This window comes from Fulmarus glacialis, unplaced genomic scaffold, assembly GCF_000690835.1.
Source record: "Fulmarus glacialis isolate BGI_N327 unplaced genomic scaffold, ASM69083v1 scaffold39791, whole genome shotgun sequence".
NCBI lineage: Eukaryota > Metazoa > Chordata > Aves > Procellariiformes > Procellariidae > Fulmarus > Fulmarus glacialis.
Window position 1 is genome coordinate 7,819 of NW_009192841.1, and position 13,089 is coordinate 20,907.

The following is a 13,089-nucleotide window of genomic DNA, read 5'->3' on the forward strand; positions in this document are numbered from 1 at the left end:
GCTGAACCACTTTTGACAACCAAAAAGTCCTGGTGGTACTTTTTAATAAAGTTTCCCTTTGTGAACATAATGGGCTCTGCCTGGCCCGAGGTCAGGGCAGCAGTAGTGTCTGAGATGGTTGCAGCAGGAGCTAGCCAAACCTGGCAGAGTGGGTGAGATGGCAGGGGGAGCGGAGGTGCCAGAGAGGCTTTTTCTTGCCTTCCTGGTAAGCTGCATCACACTTCTGTGATCTTAACGTGCCCAACGTGTGGCTATGCTTCCCCTGCTGTATGAGCAACAGTCCCCTGCCATGTAGAACCCTGCCTTAGGCTTTGGGGCAGGGAGGATAACACCATCCCTGCAAGTCCCTGCTCTCCATTAGAGGAAGGAGCCACACTGATGTCCCACAACTTTTGTTCATACCTTTCTTCTGGGAAGTAATTTCCCTCCTCTTCTCCTTCTGACATCTCTCTCCAGAGAATTGCTGTCTTCTATGAACATATCCATCTTGCTTTCCCCACAGTATCTGCACTCATAAATCCTTCATCTTCCTAAAGATGGTGTTTTAGGCTCCGTCATTGTCAAATCTGATCCTTAACTACTCCAGCTCCCACATGTGATGGAGCAAACCTGGTTTTCATGTTACCTATTCACTGTCATTTCATATAGAAACCTCCTCTGAAGGTTGGAGAAATGTATCGGTTGCTGCTCTGGAGTTTACAGAAAGCTAGAGGTCGTGAACAAAAGATGGGATATAGCTTCTGCAGGAGAAACTGGGTAAATGAGTTTTAAATTTAAGAATCAATGTCTTAATTTCAGATGCTTTGTTCTGCCAGCATGGTCACCTCCAGCGGTGCTTTAATACTTCCAATGCTACAACATCCATAATGCCTGGGAATTCCAGAGTTGCAGTGGGCTCTTAAACTTGCCCAAAACACTAATGGAAGGCAGCTGGCTCTGGGGAGGGGCACCAGAATCCTAGAAAGACATCAGTAGTGAAGTAGACAATGCAAGTGTTGGCTAGGGATGCAGAAGGACTGTCTTGACATGATGCTGTGCTGTTCAGTATGTACAGAGCAGATGCTCTTGCTTTTTATGTCCTCTCTCCTGAAAAAGCTGCTTAACGTTAAATGGAATGAGATCTGTTCCTCTGTTTGAGTGGTCTGCTGTGTTTTGGCTTGATGGAGGATCAGGATCAAGGTTAAGGTGGGGAAAGATCTTCCTCCTTCCAGAGAGAATGGGCTCAGGAAGCTCATGAAAACATCCTCCTCTTGGAATCCATCATGCCACCTAATGTATGAAAAGGGAAGCAAGTGGCATGCATTGTGAAAGGGTGATTCATTATCATTATTTCCTGGCATATTGATTCTCCGCTTCGACAAGAAAGCTCTGTCACACTGTCAGCTGGTGGTGACGGATGGCCCTGCTGCAAACGTGTCAGCAGCACAACACAGCATCTGCTTAAACAAATGGCTGTGGGTGGGGGTAGGGGAGCAGCCAGGTGTGGGCTGCTCCGCTAATAGTGGGGTGGTGTGGCTGCACGCCATTGCCTCTCTGATCCCTGGAAGGGATGGCAGGCAGGTATGGTCATGTTCTTGCCAGGCTTTCCTCATGGAAGGAGGAATGAGTGTAGGGACACACTTGGAGATGATGTGGCTCAAGCTGTGGTGAATGGGTGTGCAAGATCGTTCTTCCTCCGTCTTTACCTTTCTGACTCTTAACATACAGGTGGTTGTCATGTAACCTTTGTTCTGTTTGACGTTTTGTTTTCCCCAGTGAATCTTTTACTTATCCCTGGTTTGTGGCTGTCTGCCCCCATGCTTTCTAGAGCCACTAAAACCATCCTTGTTTTAACTGGGACCAATGCTTTGAAGGTCAAAGTTCACTGTTGATCCTGGAAGGCAACATCTGTCTCTGGCCCTCCTTTCTGGGATCACAGAGGTTATCCAAGGTCATGGTTCTGCAAACCCTCACTTTTGAGCTTGCTTCCCCCTTGCCAAGCTACCTCTTTCTGAATTACATGATGGAGCATCTCTTTCCTTCCTGTTTCCCAGCGTGGTTCAGTTCAGGATCTTCTCCATTATTTTCCACATGCCAATAGAGAGACAGATGTGGGGCACCAGGTGAAACATCTCAAAAGCATAGTGTCTTGCCAGGGGTGCAAGGGAAGGTTAAGCCAGAAACTTATTCTGAGCATCTGTTCTTCTTCCAGGAACCTACCATGATGGGGAAAAACATGTTTCAGCCTTGGACAACTCTGTCTTTTTTTCTGCAATAGCCTTTCTGCAAAGAGATGAAGCTCATGTACAAGACAGCATTTTTCATTTACAAAGGTGTTTGCTCTGATTCTGCAAAACAATCCTTAGACTTAGAATGGCTAAATTATCTTCACTGCTTCTCTGCAGCTCTGTTACACTTCTATCAAAGCTCACAAAAATCTGTTTTTTAATATCCCCAGAATTTCATGTTTTCCCAAAGTGCTCTTATTTGGATGTGTGCTCATCCATATTCATGCTTCTTCCACCTGCAAGAACCATAGGAGAGGTGCCCTATCTCTGAGTCGAGCAGGATGGGCAGCAGTAGTTGTCTGCAAGATCTGCTTTGTCCAAGAAGAGCCAGTGTTTGCTCCTCAAAGAGTGAGATGAGGGGTCTGTAGGGGAGGCAACTGGGCAGCAGTGATGAGATTCATCACAACTTTTCTTTTATGCATACCCCCTTTTTTTTTCCTCCCACAGCTTCACTTACATCCTTCAGTAAGAAGGATGCTCAAACATCTAGAGGAGAGAAGATGAGACAAGTAGAAGTGTCCTCTGTGCCTTGTTGACTGCAAAGCCTCTCTATTTGGAGTGGGTCTGACGCTGTTGAAAAATCAGGACAAGCAAAACCCTCGATTGCTTTTTTAAGCACTTGTATAAAACAAGGTTTAAAAAAGAGTTTTCATGTAACCTACTAACAATCTATGGTGGCATCTCTGTTCACTTTGCTTTGTGGCTCTGGGTGCTGTTGGTCATGGTGTCTGAAGGTGTTTCATCCCTGGAGCATGTTGCTTATCTCCTCTGTCCTGTGTGTAGAGGAACAGATCGAGGCATTTTTCTGTGAACTCATATCTGACTTCACCAGGGTCTTTCTGGTGAAGGAACACTGTTGGACAGTTGAAGTGGCAACTGTAGGTGACTTGAAATAGTGTGGTATGACTGCCTTCAGCCTGCTGTCCCAGGGAGAGGACAATGTGAGGAGGAGCTTTGTGTGTACCTGCAGGATCCTGAGCTGCCTCTTGTCTGCTCAAAGCTGCCTGTCAGTCAGTCTGTCATCTTCTTTTCATCTTGATTTGTCATCCAGCATAACTAGGTTTCAGAGTTTCATTTTTGGGCTTGCCTCCTCCCAGGGACAGGCAGATAAATCAGGCATGCAAATGCTTTAGCTCTCCTGTTCCAGGAGTGAGACACTCTTCTGCTGCAGGGAGTAAGAGAAAACACAACCATTGGAGCAGGGCTGCTGTTCTCTTTTCTGGGGCTGCAATTGTGCAGGGGAGGCTTCCAGTTTACGCAGCACCACCACTGTCAAGGATCATGCATCTGCAGAGCACCATTGCTAGGGCAAAGGGAGCACAGCTTGCCTTGTTGGAAACAGCATCAGTTTAGATCTTAGTATTGGATTATCACTCCTTGTAACTTTAACTTTTAATAGGTTTAATTTCTGAAAGAAGTATTTGAGGAAAAACAAAGGTGTTATGAATTCTAGCTTCTTAAACAATATACTTCTATCCATTATTTAGGGAATCCACTGGAAACCTGACCTTCAGTGCTCCCTGCCAGAAAAACGTGTGCTGGGGCAGAGGAGAGCCTGTGGGCCTCTAACTGAAGAGATGCTCTGAGGATGGGGTGCAAGCCTGGGGGTTCCCCTGAACTGGTCCTGTTAGCACTGGTGCGGAAAGTGGAGTTTTGAGCCAATGGCAAGAGTGAGTTGGTGGATGGAAATAGTTCACTCTTCACTCTGCTGAGCAGAGCAGGCAGAGATTTACTGTCTGGTGTGCAGGGGAAGAGGTGCCTAGTCCAGTTAGAGGAACTGCTCAGGATTGGGCTTCAGAGGCTGACCACCTCTCCCAAGCGAGAGGGAAAGGAACTGTCTCAGCATATTTCCAGAGCTGCCTAACCTGTTTTGTCTTGTTGCTCTGGGCACCTTCTCTTCCTCGTAGCCTGTACAAGCCTGGGGAGTGTAGCTGGAACACAGCTCTCTCAGACTATCTTGCTCTAGCAGATATGGCTGGCAAGCGTTTCCCCTCCGGGGAGCAATGGGGGAGGCATAACAACTGTACCTGTGTTCACAGTGCACCTCGCTTGCTGGCTTGAGTGAAGGCGAGGGGAATTGCACACCCCCAGAGCAATGAGCTGTTGCTTTCCGTAGCCCTCTGTGACTGCTCTTGGGGAAGTAAATAGAGCCCAGCACTCCCAAAGTGGCCTGGCCCTTGTGGTGCCATGAAGGTGCTGTCATCTCTCCAGTCCAGTTTTCACGGACTTGCCCTGTCACTGGGAAACAGTTGGAAGCGAGAAGTTTCCTGAGGCAGCACAAGGTAAAATGCAGCACGTGGCTTGGTAAGGGCTCAGCACGAAGCTCGTGTTTGCCGCAGGAAAAAAAGGAGGATTGCTGTGAGAGGAGAAACTGTGTTTTGGAGAGTGCTGGGAGTGCGTGGGAGGCAATGTTCAGTTAAGGTTAACCCAGTCTTGCTGGGGACAAAAGAAGCAGTGTTTGCTAACTGGTCTGTAACTATCCCTTCTAGTCCCATCCCTGCCAGTGTTTCCCATCTCCAGCCGCCTGTGTCAGGCAGAGCAGTACTGGACACAGAGCAAGCCAGTGTCCTTGTCACCCCACTGCGAGCCTGCCCGGCTCACAGTGCCAGTGGCCAGCCTCCTATGGGCTTGGCGGCAGGACTGTGCACTGCTCTGTTTAATTGCCCTGTATTTATATTTATGACATTCAAAGTTGTCCATAGTAGTAGTGTCAGCACTTTGCTATTTTTTCTCATTACCTGATAATTCACAGCTCTGCTCCGATGCCTCAAAACAGTGCAGGAGACAGCTTTGTGCAAGCCACAGTGGCCCATCCATTGCCAGCACCAGGCTGTAAATCTTGCTGCTTGCTGCCCTGCCAGGCAGGTTTTTTTCCTCTGTTCCTTGTTAACTCCAGCAGCTGATGATCATCTTTCCCAGGTTGATGTGATTTCTGTGACACCAGAATTAGTTTTCTGCTGGTTTTATGTGCCATGCTAGGAATAACGCTCTAGCAGTAACTGCTTCTGGCTCACATTTCCACCAGTGGAGTAAATAAAGGCATTAGCCTAATCTCCTCAATTCATTTTTGTCCATAGCACTTTGCTTTTTGTGATAAGCTTTGTAAAATGTTGTTAGGCTTTTCCTTGACATAAGTGAAGGGTAGACAACAGACTTTGTGCCTAGAAGTGATGAATTTTAATAGCAGTCTTTTAGTGCTGCTTTAGTCCCTTCCAGACTGGCTTCTCCACCCTGGGATTAACTACAGACAGCCTGTTCCTCCTGCCCGGGAAATGGCTGGCTAGTTCTTCCTCTATCATGCTTGACAGATCACAGGGACAGGAAAGCTCTGTAGTAGCTGCTGCTCCCGTGCATCTGCCTGTGTATGTAGGTGAGGTCTTGGAAACATTAGTCCAGTTGCAAATGTGTAGGAATATTAGTGGGGTTGACTGCAGCCAGGTTTAATCTTTTCTTCCTTTAGAGGTCAAAGCTCAAACATCTCTAAGCCATTTTTAAATGGTGATATTTAGCCAAGGTGCATGGCAGAAGCATCCATGGACTGAGACCCTTGAGGGCGATGGGCTGAGCCAGCCATGTTAGCTTTACATTTCTGAAGGGCCCAGAGCAACCGTTTGCTGTCGGGGGTGGGAGGGTGAGTCCCTGCAAGAAGAAGATGGAGCGAGATGCCTACCAAAGGCAGTCCCAAGGGCATTCCCTTATCTGCTGAATAGGACTGAAAGCAAGTCGTGATTAATTCCTGTGCACCTTGCCTTTGATGTACCGCCTTCTCCAGAGATAAGGAGATGCTCTTGTGGAGTCGGAGAGGGAGCTGGTGCTAAGACTGCCAGTGCCGATAGGAGGAGGGATAGGAGGAGGGTCATGGGGAGTGCACACCTGGGCTTGACCTGAAACCTTCTCTCTCTCCAGCTTTCATCCTCATGATTATTCTGGCTCTCATCCGTATTGGCAGAGGCCAAGCTGAAGGTCACCCGTCCGTGGCCCAGCTGCCAGGCATCCGCAATCTCTTTGGGGTGTGTGTCTACTCCTTCATGTGCCAGCACTCCCTGCCATCCCTCATCACACCCATCTCCAAGAAGAAGCATGTCAACAAGCTCGTGCTGCTCGATTACTTGCTGATCCTGGCTTTCTACAGTCTCCTGTCCTTCACTGCCATTTACTGCTTCCGCAATGACACCCTCATGGACATGTACACGCTCAACTTCACCAACTGTGAGATCATCAACGTTGCCTTCATTCGTTACTTCCTGGGCCTCTTCCCTGTCTTCACCATAAGCACCAACTTCCCCATCATTGCAGTGACCCTGCGCAACAACTGGAAGACCCTTTTCCACAGAGAAGGGGGGACCTACCCATGGGTGGTGGATAGGATTGTCTTTCCTGCCATCACGCTGATTCCCCCAGTGCTGGTGGCTTTCTGCACCCACGATCTGGAGTCCTTGGTGGGGATCACAGGAGCCTATGCTGGGAACGGGATCCAGTATCTCATTCCAGCTTTCCTTGCGTACTGCAGTCGGAAGGACACTCGGCTGGTCTTCGGCAGTGGGACGGTTAACAAGCACCTCTCCCCTTTCCGGCACACCTGCTGGATTGTGTTTGTGCTCATATGGGGCTTTTCTTGCTTTGTGTTTGTGACTGCAAACATTGTCCTGAGCGAGTCAAAACTCTGATGTGGGAGTAGTGGCATGCTCCCTCCTGGTCTCCAGAGACTTCAGCATTTCAGCTCCCCCTCTGGGACTGTGGAGCAGGGGAAAGGCATTGTGAATGGAAGTTTCCAGGCCATCGGCTTGGTAGTACAGGTTAGACCTGGACACAGACTTTCTTCACTCCATTTTAGGTGTGGATGGAGTAGACTCAGCCTTGTTACAATCCTGGTTCTCAGAGCCACTATACAAAGCCATGGGGCTGAGCCCTTGGCAGCCTGCACGATTAACCAGTGCCCAGCCATTTCTGCCTTCAGCTCTGTTGGAGCATCACTTTCTCTGTCCCTACAGTGGCTCTCTGTGTGCTGCAGGTCTCAGCACACAGGAGAGCAGACAGTCTTGACTGCTCACTACACTAATTGGCTAAATGTCTCTTCTCCAAAGGCAGGGATGTGCTGTGCAGAATCCGGCAGGAGTTTGGGAGAACTGGGTCTCTTCTTTCTGCTGGGACCCCTTCAAACCAACCTCCTGTGGCAGTTGAGGGAAGAAATTAGGGTGGGAATAATTTTGTGCTGTTACATTTTCTTTTTCTAGAGACATTAACCTGTTTGTGCATCATGGATTGCCTGGGATCTGGGATCTTTTGCTTAGAGCTGGATTTCTCCAGCCCAGGAGTTTGCATTCACACTTCTCTTCCTGTTCTCCTGTGCTGTGGCAGCCCCAGCCGAACCGAGCAATGCCCCTAGGCAGGGATACAGCTCTTCGCCCCTGGAAAGGAAACTGGAGCCTTGCTTCCCTTGGCTCCTGCATGCAGCTCAGTGGCTTCAGCTGGCAGAGCCCTTCTCCCTTTCTCACCTTTGCATGGGGCTGATACAACCAGCCAGACCTTGACTCCAGTGGTCAGGATTGGCGTGGGCTGGGGAGGTGCTAATTACCCAGTCCTGACACGTGTGAGGCCTGCAAGAGCTCTGGCAGTGCACACTGATGCATTTCAGCCTCCTGCGCTGGGTAATTAGCCTTGAAACAAGGTGGGTGTTAACTCAAGGGAATGGGCTTGTGCCAGGAGGAAGCAAGCAGTGCCCTGGCTCAGCTCTGCCTGCCTGCAGGAGCAGAGCTCCCAAGTGCTATGGGGGAGCAAAAACTGAAACCCTGCTGGAACTGGGCTTGAATCTTCCCCCTTTGCTTTCTGCACAGGATTAAGGTGGGCTTTGGGCTGGTCCTGCTCAGCTTATCTGAGAATTGTGCTGCCTGTTACCTTAAGCAGCCAATGCTCTATGCGAGTCTCTGCTTTTGAGGCTACTGGTGGTCACTAGAATACCACATGGTGACAAACAACACTGGGTCCTGTGCTCTGAGGACTTTGAGCAAAGATCATATGGGTTTTCCTAACAAAAGGAAGAACTTTAAAAGTTTTCACCTGAAATATTTTAAACCCCCCTTATTAAAGCAGGTTCAAAGCCAGGTGCATGTCACTTATGTTAGATCCTCTTGCCCTCTGCACTTGCCGCAGTATTAAGTGTTGCCGCTCACTAAAGCAAGCTTTGAACTGCAGCTCTTTTTAATCAAGCTCTGTTTTCAAGTAGGACTTTCTGGTTTCCATATGATCTGAAGTGCTTCTCCTGGGGGAATATGCAAGTACCTGGAGCTGTATAAAAACACTTCATGGCTTTTAAAGCAAAACCCTGCACCTCTCGAGCCTAAGCACTGCCACTGTATCCTTGCCAAGCTGCTTGGAGAGGATCCGGGGGGACTGTTTGCCTCCTCTCCGACTTGATCCTAAACAGGCATTGGCAGCCCTCGCTAGTGAGTTTAAACATCCCCAAGTGCTCTGGGGAAGCTGATGTGGCATCTTCAGTGCCAAATTAACAAGTTATTTTACAGGTTTCTGGTGCTGGTGTCTCATTTAGGAAGAGGTAGGTTGGAGGGCAAATTCATGGGGCAGCTGAGCTGAGAGCCACCTGCGAGGCAGCTGGGAACTAGGCAGAGCCGGAGGAAGAAATTTAATGCTGATGAAATGAGCCTTTGGAAAGCTGGAGAGGTTGCAGGGGCTGTTCCTCTGCACAAGTGCACAGGTGTGGGTTTATGGAAGGGGCTGAGACCTTTCCTACTGCACTGTCTGCCCTAGGCTGCCTGTGCTTTGCAAGGCACTTGGCTCAGCCTCCATCCTTTCAAGAGCCCATTTCAATCTCTTGCTTTCACATTTCATTGCCAGCCAGAGAATGGGCTGTTCTCTGTTATTTCATCTCCTCTCATCCTCCCTTCCCCTCTTAGGACTGCCCTTGGTCTCCCTCCCTTCCTGCCCCTACACCCAGGTGGGTGGGAGGAGGGAGGGAGCCCAGCCTGGCCCACCCTCTCCTGCCATCTCTTACATTTAAAGATGTGCCTTCCCTTCCCTGGCCTGGGTGACCACCTCTTCTCCTCAGCACGGTGTGTGGCAGTGACTTCTAAGAGGCCTTACCTCTAAGAGCTGCTTGGATCCAGGTTTTGGATGCAGGGGCACAGTGAGGGCTCGCATCCTGGACCCAGCCTTTGCCGTGGTACCTTACCAAGAAGGACTCTGATCCCCAAGGAACACGAGTGCTTTCTTAAATAAATAACCATGAATTCCTGGACACCCACTGTCCTTGCACAGCAGCAAAACAAATCTGTCTGAGGAATCAGGGTGATTAACAGAAAGCAGCTCTACGGCAGAGAGAACATTTTTCATATAAAACATGACATAGCAATGCCTTAAAAATTACTGGAGAAAGTGGGAAGGGGACGGCTCAGTGGAGCCAGCGCTGGCTGGGGGTACGCTGGGTGACCCCAGCTCGGCACGGGGCAGGAGCTCCCTCCACTCACCCATCACAAATGAGTATTTTTATTTGGCTGTTGTCAACACTAACAATTCATTATTACAGATTCTCATGTGATGCTTGTCCTGACTGTAATTAGTTTTCAAAAAATGGGATTAAAAACAATAAAATGCACATTATACATCTGGTTTAGTCTGGTTTCTTTTTCCACCCCCTTCCTCCTCTCATGCATGCACTGAGCAGCTATTCTTGGAGGGGACAGCCATGACTGATGGGGCTGCAGGCCAAGGAGAAGTAGCAAGTGGAGAGGCTAATGGAGACCCTCACGTCTTCTCTGTTAGCCTCCTGCAACTCTGGGTGGTAGCTGCAAACTCAGTTAAAACATCTGTACTTTCCTCTTCTCAATTATGGCTCCTTACACTTAAAACCAAACAAATTGAATTGCTCCACTGCCTCAGGCTGCAAAGGCAGTTTCTGCCAACAAATTTATTATCACCATAAAGCACAGCTTGATTTATGTTAAAATATTAAAACAGATCTTTATGATGGAAATAAACACTTTCTGCTGTGATTCTCTCAAAGGACCTCACAAGCAGCGGAGGATTTCGGGGCTTGGGCTGTAAATCTGAGATCAAACTGGCATCGGGGATGGATTCAGTCTTGCAGCACTTCGAAGAGCAATGGCCAGGGAAGGAAAAATAAAAACCTCAAACCTGAGAGGCAGGTTTAGACAAGGCTTGAACATCATCAAGGAGCAGCGTGGCATTTTGGGGGGGGTTTAGCTGTTTAACGGTTTGTGGGAAGGTGCTCACCTGCCTGTCCCCTGCACAGGTTTGGGCAGCCAGGCCCTGACCCCAGGAGCTGTCGGCAGCTTCGGGAAGGGCACCGGGCCGCAGGGGCTTGGCTGGGGGCTACTGGCAGCCCAAAGCGATGCCTAGGCGGCTCTGTGCTGGGGTGAAGGGCAGCTTCCACTGGGTCAGCAGCTGGCACCAGCCAACCTCCCCAAGGTGCTGCAGCCCCCAGGGCTCTCCTCAGCCCAGGGGAGGTGGCCGTGGCCACACAGCAGGGCAGGGAGGTGGTGTGCCCCGGCTGGTGCAGGGGGGGGGATGGGACCCCGGGGAAGGTTTTGTGCCATGGCTTTGCCCTGACAGGAGGCAGGAACTGGGAGGTGGCTGCACATGCTGCTCCCTTGAGCATTCTTGGGCATAGGCATGGCAACACCCTGCTGTCCCCGTACTGGCACCAACATTTTCCTGGCTCTGTATCTTCTCTGGTTTGTGATTTAACCAGCTCTCTCTGCCCTGACCCCAACCACAATCTCCCTATAGCAGCACCGGCACATCCTTGCCATTGGAAACCTCTTCCCCACGGCTGACCTGCACTGGCCTGCCTTGTTCCCCCTTTCCTCAGCAGGGTGGGTCTCGTGATGCCAAGCAATGGGGGCAGTGAAAATAATAGGTGCCATGGTGATGCCAGAGCCGGCAGAGGCAGGGGGTGGGTGCCAGGGGAGGCTGTCATCCAGAGGGGCACTGCCTGCCCTCTGCAGCAGGACTGAGCCCAGGAGGCGGGTGGCCAGTAGTGAGCCGGCCGTATTTCTCTTTGCACATAAACAGCAGCCTACAGCGTCCCAGGGTGGCACGGGTGCCAGAGCTGGCTGAATTAAAAAGTGATTGATTAGACAATTTCACCAAAAAGAAATAATATCCTTCAGCGGCTGTTAAGCACTAAACTACCCAACCCTTTCTTTGGAAAGCCCAGTTAGAGGGTTCTTTCAGGCTGCTGCTTCCCTGCAGATTTGTTCCTGGTGCACCCTGGGGTAAGGGGATGCTGCAGAAGCAGCTCAGCCCTTCCTCGGTCAAGGGCAGCTCCCACCTGCTCTGGCCTGCTCATTCCCCCATGCCCCATTCGGCTCCTCTCCCACCAACACCCAGGTTAGCACCCAGCACTGGGAATGGGAGAAAACCAGGGCTCTTCCATCCCAGTTAGCATATAAAGATGATATGCAAATGCACCACCTGGGTGCTAGGCACCCAGGACAGCCCTGGCCTTATACTGGGTGCTGACACCCATCCCTGGGGCCACCTCCCCTGGGAGCACCCACGGCACCCCCGTTCCCCCCGTCTCTTGCTGCCCTCAGCCTCCTGTAGCAAAGCTCTTCAATAAAGCATGAAGCAAATCCATTTGGTCTCTGCTGAGTCACGAGGGACATCACTAATTAATTTAAAACATGGGTTGGGGATTTTTTTTTTTCCTTTTTTTGCTCCCTTTTGTTCTCACAGCCCCAACCCCAGCTCAGGCTTGGCCCCAACCCCAAAGGTGCAGCTGTGTGTGCTGGCTTCCTTGGGCCAGAAAGCCACAATTTGGGGGAAAACTCCCCAGGGCACATTGGAGCCTCCTGGGGACCAGCCTGTCACCCCTGGGGGCATCTGGGGTACCCAGGTGGGGAGAGCTGTCCTGTGCAAATGGGTGCCATTGCCTGGGACAGCCCAGCAAGGGTCCTCAAGCCTTCAGCCGGGTTTATTTATTTATGGCCTTTATTTATATACCAGCACCTCCCTCCCTCTCCATGAGGCTTCGGAGGGGCTGCCAAAGCAATTAAGAGACAATTGCGATGATAAATAAGTAACGGGAATTAAAGTGCCAGCACTGGAGTGTGATGGCAACTAGGCTGGGGGATGGGGAGGACTGGCTGGATTTAACCCCAGACAGATGGGTGGATGGATTGACAGGCAGATGGACGGACAGACAGAAATTGCCAATGGTCTCAAGCCCAGGCCACGTGTGGTTGGGCCCTTCCTGACCTCCCCGGGGCTTTGCAGCCATCCCCAGGGCAGGGCTGGGTGTCCCGGAGCAGCCCCTGCCATTGTCCCCTCGCTGTTACCAGCCTTGGCTGCTCAGTGGCTGCCAGCAACCCCAACAGCTGTTTTTTAATAGGGAAAAAAATATGGAGCTTTAAAGCAGCTTCTTGGGGAACAATCATCCAGGCAGGTGATGCCAGAAAAGGGGCTGAGGGTTGGCATCTCCCTGGGACAGCCTGCCAGCCCCGCGGGCAGCTTTGCATAGGCCCAGCGCTGCCCCGGGATGGGACTGGTACCAACCAGCAAAGCCGTTGCCGCTGCCCTGCTCCCCGGCAGCCTTGGCTCCTGCTTCCCAAAAACCCGCTCCCCTGCCCGGTGCTGCCTGTGAATCACAGCCACCCCTGCCCGTGTCCCTGCCAGCATATCAAAAGAAGAATTAAACCCAGCTCATCTATCGCACCTGATTTACGGCTCCATCAGCCCTGCAAAGATGGGAGGAATTTTTTTCTTTCTTATTCCCCCATGGCACACCTTCCTGAGGCTACTGTGCTGTGTCGTGCCACAGCTCCCTGGCGGGCTGCTGGTTTGC

General features: G+C 50.7%; 1 protein-coding gene across 1 annotated transcript in view; it reads left to right on the forward strand.

Moving 5' to 3' along the window:
• Window positions 1-6,934, forward strand: part of LOC104083674 (transmembrane protein 104) — a gene marked incomplete at its 5' end in the record, with an annotated part of 13,350 nt that extends 6,416 nt beyond the window's left edge. Inside the window, one exon of the mRNA XM_009587232.1 lies at window positions 6,174-6,934. Within this exon, the coding sequence (XP_009585527.1) occupies window positions 6,174-6,934 (761 nt within the window). The remainder of the gene's footprint in view (window positions 1-6,173) is intronic.
• Between the last annotated feature and the right edge of the window lie 6,155 nt (window positions 6,935-13,089).